At 44.2% G+C, this 18,137-nt stretch overlaps 1 protein-coding gene across 5 annotated transcripts in view; it reads left to right on the top strand.

The window, feature by feature from the left end:
* The window catches only part of Tbc1d1 (TBC1 domain family member 1), a 180,018-nt gene that overhangs the window by 93,566 nt on the left and 68,315 nt on the right, over positions 1 to 18,137 (top strand). For all 5 annotated transcript variants that reach the window (XM_041671269.1, XM_041671268.1, XM_041671270.1 and 2 more), the window contains 6 exons: positions 899 to 988; positions 3,588 to 3,692; positions 4,288 to 4,420; positions 10,816 to 10,907; positions 14,678 to 14,788; positions 16,897 to 17,025. In XM_041671269.1, coding sequence (XP_041527203.1) covers positions 899 to 988; positions 3,588 to 3,692; positions 4,288 to 4,420; positions 10,816 to 10,907; positions 14,678 to 14,788; positions 16,897 to 17,025 — 660 coding nt within the window. The remainder of the gene's footprint in view (positions 1 to 898; positions 989 to 3,587; positions 3,693 to 4,287; positions 4,421 to 10,815; positions 10,908 to 14,677; positions 14,789 to 16,896; positions 17,026 to 18,137) is intronic.

Here is an 18,137-nt window from a genome sequence, read left to right as displayed (position 1 = left end):
AACTTCAGCGTATGGAGGTAACGGTCAGGGAGGCAGACTTCTGTAGTGATGTTTTGTTTGTAATCTAACAAACAAAGCTTACCTGAAGATCAGAGTACAGAGCTAAGCCACTGGAGGTCAGCCAGTAGTGGCATACACCTTTAATCCCAGGCAGAGGGATCTCTGTTAGTTCAAGGCCACCCTGGGCTACTTAACATTGAATCTGTCTAAAAAGCTCACACAAAGGTGACTCCAGCACTTAGGATCCCATTCCTTTAACCCCAGCTCTAGGGAGGTGGAGACAGGAGGGATATGACTGGGCGGAGAGAGGACTAGAAGGCGGGAGGGGACAAGAGCTTGATGCAGTCTGAGGAATGGTGGAGAGAGTTGCAGTCTGAGGATTGCCCCTTCGGTCAGAGGATGAAGTCTGAGGTGGCAGTCTGAGGGCAGGATCATCCCTTTGTTCTGAGAGGTAAAGGACTTTCTAATGGCTGACTGCACTGGTCTTCAGGCAAGCTTTACTTGTTAAAACACAGATATCACTACAGACTCCCATAGCCAGCCTGGCATTAGGACACTCTGCTCCGAAGGTGTTTGGGAAATTTTAGATAGAAACTGTAGTTTTCTGGAATACTCACTTGTACAGAAAACTAATTCCCTTTGAAGGGGGGTGTGGACTTGAAGGATCATTATTATTATTGCCATTACTGTCACTGTCATCGGATTACTGCTGTGTCACATAGGAATTTTTCTCCTGTCACTTGACATCGTGGCATAAGCTATAACCTTTGAAACTCTTTACAGATACAGAGTTTTATGAGAGCTTGCCTTTATCCTTACCTCATAGGCCATGACGTGTATAATGAATCAGTTTTCAGAAGAAACACATTTTTTTTCTTTCGTTTGTTTGTTTTTTAAGATTGGCCAGTCTGAAGTTTACCTCATCAGCCCTGACACCAAAAAGATTGCACTGGAGAAAAATTTTAAGGAGATATCCTTTTGCTCTCAGGTAAATGCAGACAAATTACTAATTAAATTCTAGTTCTTCTAATGCACACAGGAGAAGCAATGTTGTATAAAACAGCAGGTTTTTAATCTTGATTCCATGTCTCTTTATCTCATCATTTACTGAGGTAAATTATAATCCTAAAATTAACAATTTTGCTTTTTAGAACAGTGTGCTAGAGAAAATTATCTACCTTCCTTTTTTCCCCTGTTATAGTGGTATTGATTTCTTCTTGCCTTTTCCAAGGGCTTTTATGTATTTGCATGTTTTATATATAATTGGTATGTATATGTGTGTGCACATGTCTTATGTATAATTGAAATATGTACATGCTTGATATATATGCACATGGTGTATGTAATTAATATCTGTTTTTATATATACTATGTTATAGAATTATATATGTTTTATATATAATTCATAGTCTTGAAATTCTTAATCTCTTGTATTTTCATTATTACTTTTCCTGTAACTGTGATGGATTGTACTTACCTTTGAGGGGGTTTACTCAGAATGCAGTGTTTACATGAAACTTTCTGTGTTTGTTAGTCTTCCAGCTGTGTTTCATAGAGAGATTTGGGAGGAATCTGTCAACTGTGATGAGCCAGTTTTCTCTGGATTGTCCTGGCAAATAAGAGATCGTTTATGTTACTGTTTGGTGATTTTTTTTCTTATATTCTAACTTTTCATTTTTGTACTAAGATGTAAAAATCTTAGTTGTTTGTTACTCTAAAATGTAAGCTAATTAAGTGGTCATAAAGATACTGTTTTCAATTTTGATAATAAGTAATGTTTTTAACAAGTTGAATAGAGAAGACTTCACGAAGAAACTTTGATAAATGGCATGCCCTACATAGCAGCCTCTGTTAGATTCTTAGCTTGCTGATGGAGGACATTGATTGAGATCAGGATATGGGCTGGAAAATACTTGCCTGAAAGTGACGTTAGTGTCAGAATCTTGATTGATCCTAATTTTGTTGGAATGTTAAAATGTTAGTGTTAGATATTAAGGTCTCTCTATGCAGCCAATGCCACCTGCCTCTGCCTCCTGAGTGCTGGAATCAGGGACATGCACCATGCTGTTTTAGAGTAGTGTGGTAGTTTATTCTTTCCTGAAGAGCTTCTGACCCCTAAGTTACGCGAGCCTGTACTTCCACATGGCAATGCTGTCAGAGGCCTTGAGAATTAATAGTCACAGAAGATATTTCATTTGGACTTAGCTTGCTGTTTTAGTTTCCTGTCCTGTTGCTATGGCAAAATACCCCGATAAAAGCAGCTCAGGGAGAAAGGTTTTATTCCTGTCCCAGTTCTGAGGTCTAGTTGTTTACGGTGCTCAGCTTGCGGTCCCCTTCTCATTCATTCCAGGGTGTGGCCCGTGTACCATCCATATTCAGTGTGGATCTACTTATCTAGTTAATGTCATCAAAACAGTACCCACAGACATTCCCAGAGGCCCTTCTCCCAGGTGATTCTAGATCGTGTCAGGGTGACAGTGGAAACTAACCGTTGGTGCTGGAGCCATGGCTCGCTGTTTAAGAGCACTTGTTCTTGCTGAGGGCCCATAACCATTCCTAACCCCAGTTCCTGGGAAAAGATCATCCATTTCTGACCTCCACGACACAAGGCATGTACACAGTACACATACATACGTCAAGGTAAAACACTCATACACATTAAATAAGTCTAAAAATTAGAGCTGCCGCAATTGCTTCTGGTAGAATTGGAAGGCAGCGACAAGGCCCTCTGTCAGCTTCTGTCCCTGTGGCTTTCAGATCTAGCTTATGCGTTAAGGCTTGTTTATGAGAAAGAGCTTGTGGGACACCGGAAGAGCCCTGGCCTTAGTCTCAGAGACTTCACAGCTGCTCATCTTGGCATATAAGTAATGTTTTGTTCATTCTTCATCCTGCTCAGGGATTTGCTTGTGATTTTAGTTCAAACACATTTTGAATCTCTTTTTAACCTTTATATATGTGAGTTGTGTGTACATACTTGTTGGTGTGTGCTGGTGTGTGAGATGTTTCTTAATGTGGTGTGCTGTTGACTTTTAAAGTACCTGTTATTCCTTAGTGCTCTCCTCACACACCCCAAAGTTGTAGCTTTTCTGTAGCTGTGATCTGTAGCTGGAAGTCTGTCCTCTGTCTTGTCTGGTCCCTGGACCCATTTCTCTCCCATCTGCAGGTCCCCACGGCTGCTTTTGAAGTAATCATTTGGGGGATTAATATTAATTATAATTGTTTGGTGGCTCAAGCTTCTTAGTGGCTAGCTCTATGTACAAATTAACCCATTCCTAATAATCCTTGTGTCGCCACGTGCCCCATGGCTTACCCGTGGTGCTCTGGCATCTTACTCCTCTGGTGACTGCTGGCCTTTCCTCAGCTCCGCCTCCGTTTCCCCTGTATCTCTGTCTGCAAACCTTGACTCTCATTGTGAGATGATACAAGTAACATTTTAGTAGGATGCTTATCTTTATGTAAAAATATGTGAGCAGTTATCTCATAGTGCTCTTTGAAGGGGACAGTGTCCCCATGAAGCTGTGTTCCTGCCAGCAGTACTTCTCTGTACCACTTACATGTCCCCCCCCCCCCCCTTCCTTCTTGCACAGGGCATTAGGCACGTGGACCACTTTGGGTTTATCTGCCGGGAGTGCTCAGGTAGCGGCGGCTTTCACTTTGTCTGTTACGTGTTCCAGTGCACAAATGAAGCCCTGGTAAGCGGACGACACTCCCCGCTGCAAGCCTCATGAGGGATTTCAGCCTCGTGCAGAGCCTTGCTGACATGGCAATGTTTGGTTTCGTTATTCACCCATGACCAATCCCATTCTGCTATGCATCTGAAATTCATTTGAATTTTCATTGTAGGTTTCAATATTTTTGAAAGACATGCTTTCTTTCACTGTCTGCCCTTATGCAGCATTTAGAAACCTCATTTCCCACAGTGGGGTGGCCCTGTTTTGTAAACCCCAGCACTTAGGCCTGAGGTAGGGAGAGTACAAGCTATAGAACTCTAGGGCAGGTAAGTTCGTAACCCATTTGAGCCATGTCGTGGGATCTGGTACTGAAAAGAAACAGGGAAGAAAAAAAAAAGAATCCTGGTGAACTTTGAACCAGATGCACTTGCTCTGTACTTAGTAAAAAGATTTTACCTTGTACCTCACCTGTGTTAAGAGGGCTGAATCTGTACGTGGTCCTCCTCAGACTACAGACCACAGCCCTAGCAGTCATTCCCGCTATGTTCTGGTAGTCTGTGAAAAACTAGACAAAGTCCCTTCTGTGAACTTCTGTCGACACTGTTCTTGTGCTCAGGTTGATGAGATCATGATGACTCTGAAGCAGGCCTTCACCGTGGCTGCTGTGCAGCAGACTGCCAAGGCGCCAGCCCAGCTGTGCGAGAGCTGTCCCTTGCAGGGCCTGCACAAGCTCTGTGAGAGGATCGAGGGTGAGTCGGAGGCACTGTCGGCCTGGGTCACAAGCGCCTTGGGTGGGAGCATCCGTGGCAGAGGGATTGTGGCGAGGGCTGTGTCACAGGTGAACTCACCCTGGGCAGTGGATGTCTTCTGTGTGACAGGAGGTTTTCCTGGGTGTGATGGATACGAAGCTAAGGACTGTCTTGCCATCTCTCCTCGAAGGCACTCTGTAACACCCGATTTTGTGTTACACCCTCGGTACAGTTCGCACGCCACTGTACCATAAGCAAGTCGGACAAGGGCCTGGAGATTGAAAGAACACACAGAGACCTGGGTCATTTGAAAGAAGATCAGCTGAATGCCGTTTATTCAACCTTGGGGAAATCCTTATATACCTAGCTGCTGCACAAGGATTTCCACCCAGGCAGATGGGAAATTACCGTGCCAAAGATGGAGTCAACAATGCCTTACAGCTAATCACCAGGCGGGGCGTGGGGGGGGGGGCACAGGAACAAACAGAATGCTTTAGTTAGCTGGCTGACCAGAAACTGTCCTCAAGATGCACCCCAGGAACAAGGGTAGACCCGGGCCCTACAGCACTCATTACTCTTGGAGTAGTAAAGAAGTTAGGGAGTAAATGTTATCAAACATTTATTGAGCCGAGTGAGACTGGGAGGTCATGTGGATTGGCCATCACAGAGATCGTAAAGTGAGGCCTAAAGAATGTCTCCCGTGCTTTCCCAGTAGAGCACCCCTGTAATCTCCATAGGGCAGTTAATGGAGGGCGGCAGAAAACAGGCCACACCGAGGAGTCAGCGGGAGGGAATAAAACACGAGGTGACCATATTAACCAGAGCTTCTAGAAGTTTACATGGAACCTTAGCATTTGCGGGCTTTTATTTGATATTAAGAGGAGCCAGTTACTGTGCTAAGTTGTTTTTAAAAGTTTTTATCTTCATTATGTTTATGAGAACTCAAGTGAATTATTGTGTAACTTTATAAATACATTGTTGGAGGATTAGAGCTGTCTAGGGATAAACTCGCATATAGAAAGCCCAGGATCCACCACCCTGGTTGTTAGTGCAGTCAGCCAGTCTCATGAGTGGAAGGATCCCGAGCAAGGGATGCTCTGGGGGCAGCAGTAGAATCTGGTGTGGGTCAGCAGAGGGGTGGAAGATAGGGTACTGGTGGTGGTCAGGCTCATTTGAAGGAATCCAGAAAGTAAGGTGTTTGTTTTCTCTTTTTTTTCATTTTGCATCTTGTCTTATCTGTAGGAAGATTTCTAAGTGTGTTGTGTGTTGTGTTGTGTTGTATGTTGTGTGTTGATTTTTGAGACTGTTACATGATTTAAATTATGCAATTGTAAAAACAAAGATATGATCATTTCTTGTGTATACATAAGAAATACTTGTCATACACAAACTATAATTCTGTAAAGAAAGGCTATATTGACATCTAGACCTTAAAAAATTGTTTTTCTAAGTAATTGTGAGAAAAAATATACCCAAACATAAATTTGTCATTTTCACTTAAAAAACAAACAAATAACATGCAGTTCAGTGGCCTTAAGTCCATTTACAGTGTGGATTAACCCTCATTGCTGTCACCTCCAGAACCTTCTGATCATCCTGTAGCATTTCCATAGCCCCAAGCAACCACCATTCTCCTTTCTGTTTTCCGGTGTGGGGGTGTGTGTGGGGGGGGGTGGGTTTCTTCTGTAATTTTCTGCCTTGGCCTAAGACCGGGTTCCCCAACTGGACCAATCTGGCTGGCGAGTGCTGGGTCCACTTGTCTCTGTCCTTAGGGCAGGAGTTATAGGTACAAGCTGGATGCCCTGCTTTGAACTCAGGTCACTTCCTTGCTGAGCAAGCACTCTTACTACTGAGCCCCACCCCACCCTTTTTTTTTGTGATTCTACAAAGTGAATTAATCTAGCTACCTTGTGTGGTCGAATCAGTGGGATGTGTTTTCTTGTTTTTTGTTTCTTTCACTTAGCATGGTATCTCCTGGGTTTGCTCATTTTGTATATGTCAGAATCTTCTTTGTATGACTGATTAATATTCCACCAGTTGCATCTGTTTATCCACCATTGGACATTCGGGTCTTTTTGCCCTTTGACTGTGTGAGCAGGTATGTTAAGAATATTGGTATAAACGTCTGCTCAGGTCTCTGCTTCCAGTTCTTTTGACTAAGTGAAATTGCTGGTTTGTATGGTGAGTGTCCTACTTAGGGTTTCTATTGCTGAAATGAAACACCATGACCAAAGCAACCTTGGGGAGCAGAAGTTTATTTGGCTTACATTTCTACATCATAATCTATTGCTGAAGGAAATCAGGACAGGAACTCAAACAGGACAAGGACCTGGAGGCAGGAGCTGATCCAGAGTCCATGGAGGAGTGCTGCTTACTGACTTGCTCCCCACGGCTTGTTCATCTTCCTTTCTTTTCTTTTCTTTTTTTTTTCTTTTTTTTTCTGGTTTTTCAAGACAGAGTTTCTCTGTAGCTTTGGAGCCTGTCCTGGAACTAGCTCTTTTAGACTAGGCTGGCCTTGAACTCACTGAGATCCGCCTGCCTCTGCCTCCGAGTGCTGGGATTAAAGGTGTTCGCCACCACTGCCCTGCCAGCTTCCTTTCTTATAGAACCCAGGACCACCAGCCCAGGGATGGCACCACCCACAATGGGTTAGGCTCTCCTACATCAATCACTATTAAGAAAACGCTCTACAGGCTGCATATAACTTGATTTTATGGAGGTATTTTCTGAGTTGAGGTTCCTCTTTTCAGGTAGCTCTAGCTGTGTTGAGTTGACAGCTAGACAGCACAGTGGGTCCCTCTAACTTTCACCCTCCTCTACTGTACTGTAATCATTATATTTGCACCATACACAAATACTGACTTCTCTGCATACTTGCAGAAAGGAATTTTATGATGGTAGCCATTCTAATAGGTATGAAATATTGATCTGGTTTATTTTTTAATAAGATAAATTAGTAGTTGACATAATAAAATCTGAAAGGGTTCACTTTGAGCATCACAGAAGCTCTTGAAATGAGTGTGATTGATGCATTTTTAAAACCAGTTTCCAAGTTTCCATGCCGTTACTGTTTGCTGACAGCATGTAACCTGTATCTGGGAATGAGATGTTGCTTCAACAAAAGATCCCAACAGAGAGCTCACTGGCTCTTTCCCTGGGCTGTCAAGATGAGGCAAATGATGATGGAGATGCCCCAAGGCCTGTTAAGAAGCCAGTGGTGACTTTGGCCTTACAGACAGAGGAGATCGTGATCTGCAGAGCTTGCTGCTGCTGAGTTCCATTTGGGAAATCTGCACTGGCCTGAGTGTTCAAAAGTTACAGCTGGAACTTTTAATCGTGATCAAGATTTCGCTGTTGTAGTTTGAATAATAATCACTCAATTCTCTTTTGCACAATAAAACCCAACCAAGGCAGGAAACTGTAGAGAGCATCCATTATACATGAAACAGTATCAGGAGAAGTCTGGGGAGTGTGTGCTTTACTCACTGCGTGGGAAGCATTTTTAAAGGACTAGATGGTGAATTAGGAGAGGCCACCTTTGTAGAAGTACTAATGACTTAATGGATGGATTAGGGGTCCATTGATTTTTGTGGTTGCAGTCCTAGTAAGTGGAATGGAGTAATTTATTAAAATCATTGTATATTACTGTAAAAGTCTCTGGTGGGGGCATAGCTCAGTGGTAGAGCACTGACCAAGCATGTATGAGGTTTCAGGTTCCATCATCGAGAACACCCACCAACCATCTTGTCATTACCAATTGAGTGTCCCTAATCCTAAAATCTAAAAGACTCCAAAATCCATGGCTGTGGCTTAGTGGTAAGAGTGCTTGCCTTGCTTGCATAACACTCTGGGTTCAATCCCTAGTATTGCCAAAAAGAAAAAAAGAAGTATTCTATTAGGAAGTTATGAATTGACCAAGCACTCCACAAAGTCTAGAAAGAACTGTAGCTGAAAGACTTGTAAAATCCTTAAGCAGTTGATGTAGACAAGTTATGCCCCAGAATGTATAGAATAAATACATTGTATATGTGATTTCACTAGATACCCAATGCTAATATGCTTACACAGCTTCCAAGAAGCAAATCTATCCTGGATTACTTACTTGAATTGTATAACCATACAACTGCTATGGTATTGAATAGTATTTTGCTTATTTCAGAGTTTAGAGGAACATTTTGAGGACTGCTGAAATTAATCATGCTTTTTCTGAAAAACAAAATGCTGAGTTGAGGTAGAAGGATCTACTTACTGTATGAGGCATCTGAAGTCTGGCCAGGGCCAGTCAGCAGGCCTATCCATCCATCCAGCCTATGAAGAAGAAGAGGATGAGATTTAGGATTTCATGAGGTTTTCCATAGCCTAACCATTCTAGTCTAACTTCCTTAAGAGCTTACAGTTTCCGCCATTTGCTAACAATTCAGTATCTCCAGAGTTTGAGGTTTACACTTGACTACATTAGAGACAGGTTTTTTTTTCATATTTGGGAGGATTTTTAGTTGGTGATTACTGGGTAGTTATTAATAAATTCAAAAACCATTGGGCTTCGTTATTGAATTATTGCTATAGAAAGCCATGCGCTTGCTTCTCTCGCTGTGCATAACGCTGCAGGTGGCAAGGAGCATCAGTGAATTGCCCCCTTACAGCTTTTTCTCTACCCCCACCTGTCTCTGCACTGGAGCCCCTTGTGTGTTGGATCACTGGGCACTGCCAGTCAAGAGAGTCAATGGAAACCATAGGAATCTGATTTCTCAAGGCAGACAAGTCGCCTATTTGTGGATGACTTTGAACTAAATATGTGATTTCAGTGTCTCAATTTCTTATTGATACCTCAGGATTACTAAAAACGAAGTTCCTACCTCAGTGATTGTTTTGAGGCTTCAACATATGACGTAGTGAGTGCAGAGGCAGTAGTTTTATGGTGGGCTTTTAGAGTCCATCTTGGTAGAAGACAAAGTAAGGAAGAATGACATTCTAGAAGCTGAGGTGCCTGCTGTATTTTGCATAGGGTCAGCACTAAGTGGGGCTGAGCTGACCTCCATCCAGCTAAAGGAGGAGGGAGGAGGCTGGCTGCTGACTGGCCTTCTGACCTCTCATGAGTTCCCAGACTCCTGAGGATTGCAGTAAACTCAACTGGAAAGCAGAGGTTTGTTTCCCAAGTCACAGCAGACTCCCTGCTCTGGCCAGTTTTCTCCAGCCCTCAGTCATGGAGGTGCCTTGACCACTGCTCCTACTGTTGAACTGCCCAAAGTACTCCTAGTCTTCAGTTGCTTATCCGTTCCCCAGGCCTCTAACCACATCCTGCTGAGCAGACCGTTCCCATGCAGCCACACCTGCACTTGGGAGGTTCAATGATTATTTTAATCAACTGAATTGGAACACCCCCCCACCCCCACCCCACCCTATCCCACAGCCTACCTCTGGTATGATATAATTGTAGTTTTTGGCTTAATAAAACCTACCGTGCCTCAATTCAGGACGAGAGATTTTGGTGGCAGAAGTCTGCTCTCAGTTACCAGCTTGAATAAAGGACTCATAATTGGCCTTATAGTCTTAGTGGCCCAAAGATTACTCACGTGGATACTTCAGGCTTAGTCTGGCCCTGAACAGGGCTTCCCTTCAGCATGGGGAGACTTGAACTGTTGAACTAGTAGAAGAGACCAGCAGCTGATCTTTAATCCGTGGCAGTCGGGTTAGCAAATTCTTTCATTCCCAATCTTCACGTCTTCTGTGACGTGTATGCCTGACGTCAAGAGAACTCATCAAACTAGGCCCTGAACTGGGTTCCACAGGAGTGGAATGGGATGTTGTAATGTTAGATTCTAGTGGGGGCTGGGCTTCTGGGTAGTCGTTTGTAAGTGCTCCCAGAACCCTTTGCATTGTTAACAAGCTGGTCTTGAGACTGTTGAACGTGTGAGAGGAGCTTGGTCGGCCACCGGTTGCTGTGTGAAGGGGCCACACGTAGAATTCAAGGGAGAAGTGCGGATCAGGTTTCACCTCAGTACTGCTTGCCTTTCATTAGGAAAGTGTTTTCATGTTCTCATTAGTTAGAAGAGCTCGGCATTTTGGAAGGAAATGTTTGGATTGTCTGTGGTATTTTACCACCAAATAAGTAATTTAGCGCTAACCGCACCCGCGGCAGAGTACAAACGGGTGGTGAAGCCAGTTTATAAACTTGTGTGTTCATGGTTGTCCCGAATATGAAACTGGGATGGAGCGTACTCTCGTGAAGTTGTTTTGAGAATTCAGTAGAAGGAGCAGTTTCATGTTTGGTGTCCTGCACTTCGCAGTGACAACATTGCTGCCTAGTGGCCGTGTCCTGAAGCGGGTGGGTGAGTATGTGAAGGCAGTAGCTCCACACTGAATTTCCCCTTTGTCCTTTTCTCTCTTCCCCACAGGGATGAATTCATCTAAAACCAAGTTAGAACTGCAGAAGCACCTGACCACACTGACCAATCAGGAGCAGGCAACTATTTTTGAGGAAGTTCAGGTAGAGTGCACTATCGTGTCTGTTGGGAAAGCACACCAGAGCCTGCTTGTGGAGCGTCCTGTGTCCTGAGTGTGAGGAGTCGTCACTGTCAACCCCCACAGGGACACGAGCCAGTGTTGTGTATTATATAGTGGGAAGACCCCCAGCCCAGGAGACAGAGGCCCGGGTGTGGGTCCATTGGCTCTCCTTTGCTCCTTGCGAACTCTGTCAGCCTCTTCCCACGTGGAATTTCATCTCCCACTGCGGGAGTCACAAGACATTTATATATGGGTTTAAGCCTAATTGTTCCTCCAACATTGGTTTTTTTGCCGTTTTTGAAAATATGTGTGTCGTGTTATATGTTTAGAGTCATACAGTAAAAAACACTCAGAACGCAGAGCAGAACAAAATCACCACACACAGAGGTACACTCATACACTGTGCGCATCAAACCCAGAGGTCCCCTCTCGTCGTGCTTGGAGCTGCTGCCTCCGGCAAACCAGGCTGGCCGAGTGTGTCAGCCAGCCCATGGCTTGTTTGCCATGAATCTCCGATGAGCTCAACACAGCTTTCATGCCTGCCAGAGCTGAGAGCCATTTTCTGGCCCCTTTCAAAGGAGGCAAGTCCACTGCGACAGAGAAGTAATGTCGTGTGTACGTGTATGTGCACTTGTGTGTGTGACTTGACAAGTTCTGCAGTTAGGGGTGATTAAAGCAAAGAAGCAGGTAGCTGAGTGTTGTTGTCAGCACCTCGTGGGGAGGACAGGAAAGAGGCTGCATTTCCTCCTGGTGTCTCAGTAAAGTTCTAATTCCCTTGTCCTTCTGGAGGAGTGGGGAGGGCAGGAAAGAGGCTGTGTTTCCTCCTGGTGTCTCAGTAAAGTTCTCTAATTCCATTGTCCTTCTGGAGGAGTGGCATGCATTTTTAGAAAGAAAGAATAGGGGAGGGTTTTTTTTTTTTTTGCTTTGTTGTTTTAATTTTACGAATGACCTTGAAGGCTGTTTTCACAGTTTTTATTTGCCTCTGTTTTTTGTTGTTGAGACACACAATTTTGCCATCTCATTCTTAATGCATTGCAACTGAAGCCAAGGCCATCAGTGCCTTGCATCGTCCTGGCAAGCGTGGAAGATGTACTTCCCCTCCCTAATGCAGGTTTTCACTTTCATATAGATGGCACCGTGTAGCTTTCCCTAAACAGTGTGTTGATGACTCAGTATGGGCCATTCCCAGAACCCCCTTCTGCGGTAGTGAGAAGTCTAATGGGTATGATCCCTCCCCTCCATGAACAGAGACACTTGATAAAAGCCGATGGCAAAGGTTCACTGCAAATGCAGAAGTGTCCAGCCGGTACTGCAGAGTGCAGAGCTCCAGATGTTCGGTTGCTCTGAAGAAGAGGAGCAGCCATGCTGTTCACTGGCTTGGAAAACCCAGCTCATCCGTTGCGCTCCACCATGGAGTTCCTTTTGAGAGAGATACATTTGATCTTCTCTGATGGCGCATTGATGGTCTTCAAGCAAGACCTGCATGGTTTTCCTAAGATATTTTATAGGCTCAGCCATGTGATGGGCGGCAGTCTCTACTAATGTATTTGAAAATTCATATAGTTCCAAAAGGTCATATAAAAATGTCATATAAATTCCTTGGGAGTAATTTATTTCTGAAAAACCCTCCCAAAGGCCAATTATTTAAGTGTAATTGCCTTGTATAATATTAAGTATTATTGTGATAAGTGATATTTATTATTTTGTTATTAAAACATGTATATTATACTCAGTGTTTCTTTAGGAGAAAGCTTAATAAGTAGGCAAATGGTACTAGAGATGATGGCAGCTGGCTTTGAGCCCTCAGAGTCCACGGTGGTGGATAAACACTTGGAATATTAGCCTCTCAGCTCCTAAAAGAACCCACAATACCACAGAGCTACCTTTTTCTTTACAAGCTTGAAGTACGTGGCTTTCAAACATACCTAGGGGCCATCTGTGGCAGTCACAACACAGGGTCTCCCTCTCTTCTTAGGCACTTTTGAGTGCCCCACATTGCTCTGGCCATCTTCACCAGAAATAGCTGCCTCCAAGCTGGCATTGCAGTAACAATAAGAAGAAGAATGGCGCCAGGCGGTGGTGGCGCACGCCTTTAATCCCAGCACTCGGAGGCAGAGGCAGGCGGATCTCTGTGAGTTCGAGGCCAGCCTGGTCTACAAGAGCTAGTTCCAGGACAGGAACCAAAAAGCTACAGAGAAACCCTGTCTCGAACCCCCCCACCCCCCAAAAAAAAACTTGAAAGAAGTAGTGGTCTAACCATGGTAGAGAATGATGAAGCCACATGAGAGATTTTAGGGTGATGACACACCCTTAATCTCAGTGAGTGCAGAAGGGTAGCCTCTCCGTATTTCAGTTATTTTGAGGAAGTATTCATTTCTGGACTAGGTGTGACACTGCAGATAATGCATTTCTGCTGCACTGCAGGGATTGCCTCGGGATGCTTGATGAGTTCCAGTGGGGTCTCATGGCTCCTGTGGTCAGTGGGCAGCAACCGCAGTTATTCTGCCATGCCTGCTTGCGATTTCATTTTCTGCCAATTTGAACAGTTCGTCCCCCTCTGTCTTTAGCTGTCGGTCTCTGGTATGGATGCGCATGACCACTCGCAACTTCCACTGTGTGGTTCTGGTTGACAAGTTCCATCTTGTTAACCTTTAAAACTTGCCATTTAAACTGACCTTTTTCTAAGGAAGCGCCCATCGGAAGTCTGGATCAAGTTTTCCTTTGTCATTAATGCTTGGGACTCTAAGGATAATACCACTGTTCCTTCATTCGCTGGAGCTGTTTGCCAATAATAGCATTAACCCAGAGACTCCACTGCTGTGTAGTTGATCTGTTTGTCACCCTCTTGACTGTTAAAGGGCAGGTTAGAAGTCTGGAGATAAAGAGGAGGACTAGGCAGTGGAGCAAAGCTATGGGTCAGGTACTGTTTCTCTGGGGTACTTTGGGTAGTTGGTTTTTTTATGGTCACAGAAAGTAATGTATTGAATTAGATGAATTTAAAACTACTGTGGCTGGTATTTCATATGCAGAGATCTGGGAGCTGGAGGAGACCATGATCTATTAGGGAAAGCTTGAGGAATTAATTGGTTTCTGCAAGTAACTAGAGTTTGTATGTGCTAGTTTGTAGAGTGGTGTGCCGTGCCAGTGCTAACAAATTAAAAGTCCTAGGAAGGGTGTAAAGAAAGAAGACTAAAAGCGGGAGGGATGCAGAGAGACAGAGAGGAGGAGAGGGCAGGGAAAGGAGGACAGCTGGAGAACTTGGCATGCAGCTTTTCACAGAAGTACCTGCTTCACGGGGATGCCACAGAGTGCCTCATAATGAACACATTTCACCATGTGACAGCGTGACCCGGATCCAATTGCTGTGTTTTTTTCTAGGTCTCTAACCTTAAGAGCTTATAAATAGTCATTATATGTGTAGTCATTATAACTACATTTGCGTAGATTTTGCTTTATCTGTTTCTAAAAGCTGTTTACTTATTAACTGTTTTGACCGCCACTATCTGATATTAAAAAATTATCGTGGGTAAAAGAACATCAAAGATCAGCTCCTCAATCTGGCCCAGGGGCTCTGTTGTCCTTTTTAAAAAATGACCTCCACTCTTAATGTCACTGGTGCCCCCTAGTGAGAACATCGAGAAAAGCACGGAGTTACTAGCTCCATGCTGTTAGCCCTTTTGAAGGGGATGTTAGCAGTTTTGTTGACGATTAAAAATAAATAGAATGTTTATACTTCTGTATTTTTTCCTAAAGAAATTGAGGCCAAGGAACGAGCAGCGAGAGAATGAATTAATTATTTCTTTTCTGAGATGTCTATATGAAGAGAAGCAAAAAGAGCACAAGCACACTGGGGAGCCAAAGCAGGTAGGCACGTGGTGATCTCCTGTGCTTTGTGGGGCGACTCTGTACACGGGGTCGGGATTTGGGGTAGGCAGAACCTTTTTTCCAACCTAAGCTTTATCTTTATTGTTGCATACATAGAGAAAATGAGGGAGTGTTAGTTGTGTTAAAGATGACACATGTTTCTGTCTGCACCATGGCAGGTTGTAGTCATAGCTCGCATGATTTGGGAAGCTGTTCTTAGTCACCTTTGCTCTTTGAAAGGTCGCAGTGACCTGTCCAGCCCCCCTTGGGAGTACACTTAGGGTCTGCAAGGTTTTCGTTGTGCAAATGCTGTGTCAATGTGAGCAGGCTTCCTTGGCTTGCTGGATGAGGGTTGGGAGGCCTAGCTCCAGGCATTCAGTCAGAACTTCCATTATTCCCTTTGGATGGTGGGAGTGCAGTCTCCCCCATGTCTGTTCCTGCTCTCTCACTTGTTTAGTTCTTGTGGGGTACCGTGCTGAAACTGGGACTTCCCATCTCCACAGACTCTGCCTTCAAGACATTTGAGAAGTATGGGATCCAGCACACATCTGATTGGCTCATTATTAGTAGCTTTGATCCCTGAGAATTTTATATTTGCTGAAGTTTGATGTGGGGTTCCCCTCTGTATGCTGTGAAGATGATTGATTAATTAATAAAGAAACAGCTTTAGACCAAGGTAGAAAGAAGGGCGGAGTGAGGAGAAGCCATGTAGCCCTGCCAGAGCCAGACAGAACTTTAGCCAATAAACCACAGACACATGGCGATACACAGATTACTAGAAATGGGTCAATTTAAGATGTAAGAGTTAGCCAATAAGAAGTTAGAGCTAATGGGCCAAGTAGTGACTTAATTAATACAGTTTCTGTGTGATTATTTCGGGGCTAAGTGGCCGGGAACTAATTAGAGGCCTCCTAACAACAGAAGTCACTGGTCCAGAAAAATCTAGAGGGGGAAAAATCAGTGAAAGGCCATCAAGTGCCTTAGTTTTGTAGAAGTGCATTTTCTTGTATGTTTAAGCCTGTCCCAGACACAAATTCCCACGCAGAGGGCACATGAGTACAGAGTTCCTGTAGCATGCTCTGCATATGCTGTTCCCCACGGGCTCCGTTGCTGTCTGGTAACCTGAACTCAGTGCTGTTTTAATTGGGCACAGGCTTAGCAACTCCCTTCAGTTGGTGTCTTCTTGCCAGTTGGCTTTGGCAGTCACCTTTTCCTGAGCTGTTAGTGCTCTCGTGGTCTCTGAACGTGCTTTCTCACTGGCCAGCTGAGGCCTGGGGCAGTGGCCTCAGTCTTCTGCCAGACCACCTTTCCTAGCCTGTCCCTGTAGACATCTCAGGGTCCTGAGCCCACCTGTCTCTTTACCAGTGGCATGCCTCCACCTAGTCAGGCTTTCCAGTGAGGTCTCTAGTTCACTGTAGCTGATTTATTTCACACACACACACACACACACACACACGCACGCACGCACGCACACACACACACACCACCCATGTAACACCTTGTGCCACAAAATGTTTTTTGCCTCTTTGAGTCAGTCTGACAGGAAATTGATAATTTTGAAATGGCTTATAACTGTTAGAAAAAACAGAATGAAGCACTTACAGTAGATAGAAGTTTTGACCTAAGTACTAATTAATTTTATGGATTCAGGGTGATTTGGGCATAGCACAGTCTCTTGGAGAAATATATTTGTTTTTGTTTTTTTTCCATTTTCCAAACACAAGAGCCGATGTGAAAGAGCCCGAGCCTCGCAGTCAGGACCAGCGTTGGCAGTGCATCAGCCTTACGGTCAGAGACGTGCGTAGGTGATTGTTGCTCCCAGTGTGCCAGGCTCTGAGAAAATGGGAAATTTGCACAAGGCTACAGTTAGGAAATAGCAGGTTTCTGATCCGGTTGCCTAGCCTGAGCGAGCCAGCTGATGAGGTTCAGAGCACATTTATTTTCTCATTCACTTCAGAGAGCAAACTGTGTACTGGACTTGTAGGCATGTTACTAAGGCGCACACGGGACCTCAGGCTCTCAAAGCAATGGGACCCAGAGGTGGTTTGTGTGTACACAGAAGGATTTGAGCTTTAATTGACTTGACTTTTCTTTGTTTCTCTTTCTAGACACCACAGGTGGCAGCTGAGAATATTGGGAGTGAACTGCCACCCAGCGCTACCCGGTTTAGGCTAGATATGCTGAAGAACAGAGCCAAGCGGTCCCTAACAGAGTCCTTGGAGAACATTCTGTCCCGGGTAGGTGACATCCTTTCTTCTCACTTCAGTTAAATAATTCTTTTTTTTTTCTTTTTTTTTTTTCTTCTTTTTTTTTTTTTTTTGGTTTTTCGAGACAGGGTTTCTCTGTGGTTTTGGAGCCTGTCCTGGAACTAGCTCTTGTAGACCAGGCTGGTCTCGAACTCACAGAGATCCTCCTGCCTCTGCCTCCCGAGTGCTGGGATTAAAGGCGTGCGCCACCATCGCCCGGCCTTGGATTCGGCCCAATTTTGTTGTCTCATCAGACTTAGAGCAATAACTATCTACATTTTCTTTATCTGTGTGTTTATTGAGATGGTGTCACACTGAGTATCATAGCCTGACTTCACACTCCCAATCTTGTGTCTCAAGCTCCCAAGTGCTGGGAAGTTACACTCTTTCGTGGTCTATCCCATGGGATTCTCTTCTCCCAAGAGCATTGTTATTTTTACAGACCATCCCTATAAAGAACATAGGTTATGTATGCCAAGATGTAGATCACATCTTCCCTGGTGTCCCTGGGGACCGCTTTGGAAACTGTCCCATCAGCTCCTTTTGTTAAGTGCTTGGAATTCCCTGTAAGCAGATTCATGAAATAAATTGACCCATGGGCCAAATCCTACCAGTCCCTTGTTTTTATAAATAAAGTTAACTTTATTTACACAGTGCCTTTCATTCATTTTACCTGTTATCTAAGGTTATTTTTGTAGAGAATTGAATACTTGTCAGAAAAGCCACGTGACTTAGAACTGGTGAGATGCTTATGAAATACTTGTTATCAAGACCTTTGTAGAAAAAGTTGCCCACAAGAGCCCTCTAGGATGCACTGAACATCTCCTGGGAGTTCCTTAGGAAGATCCAAGTACACTGAACATCTCCTAGGAGTACTTAGGAAGGTCCAGATACACTGAGCATCTCCTGGGAGTTCCTTAGGAAGGTCCAGATGCACTGAACATCTCCTGGGAGTTCCCTAGGAAGATCCATGTACACTGAATATCACATGGGAGTTCTTCGGAAGGTTCAGATACACTGAGCATTGCCTGGGAGTTCCTTAGGAAAGTCCAAATGAACTGAGCATCACCTGGGAGTTTTTTTTTTAGGAAGGTCCAGATGGA

This window comes from Microtus oregoni, unplaced genomic scaffold (genome assembly GCF_018167655.1).
Source record: "Microtus oregoni isolate MIOR12 unplaced genomic scaffold, Mior012 000021F_ref0000039, whole genome shotgun sequence".
Lineage (NCBI taxonomy): Eukaryota > Metazoa > Chordata > Mammalia > Rodentia > Cricetidae > Microtus > Microtus oregoni.
This window is presented reverse-complemented; position numbering and strand designations above follow the sequence as displayed.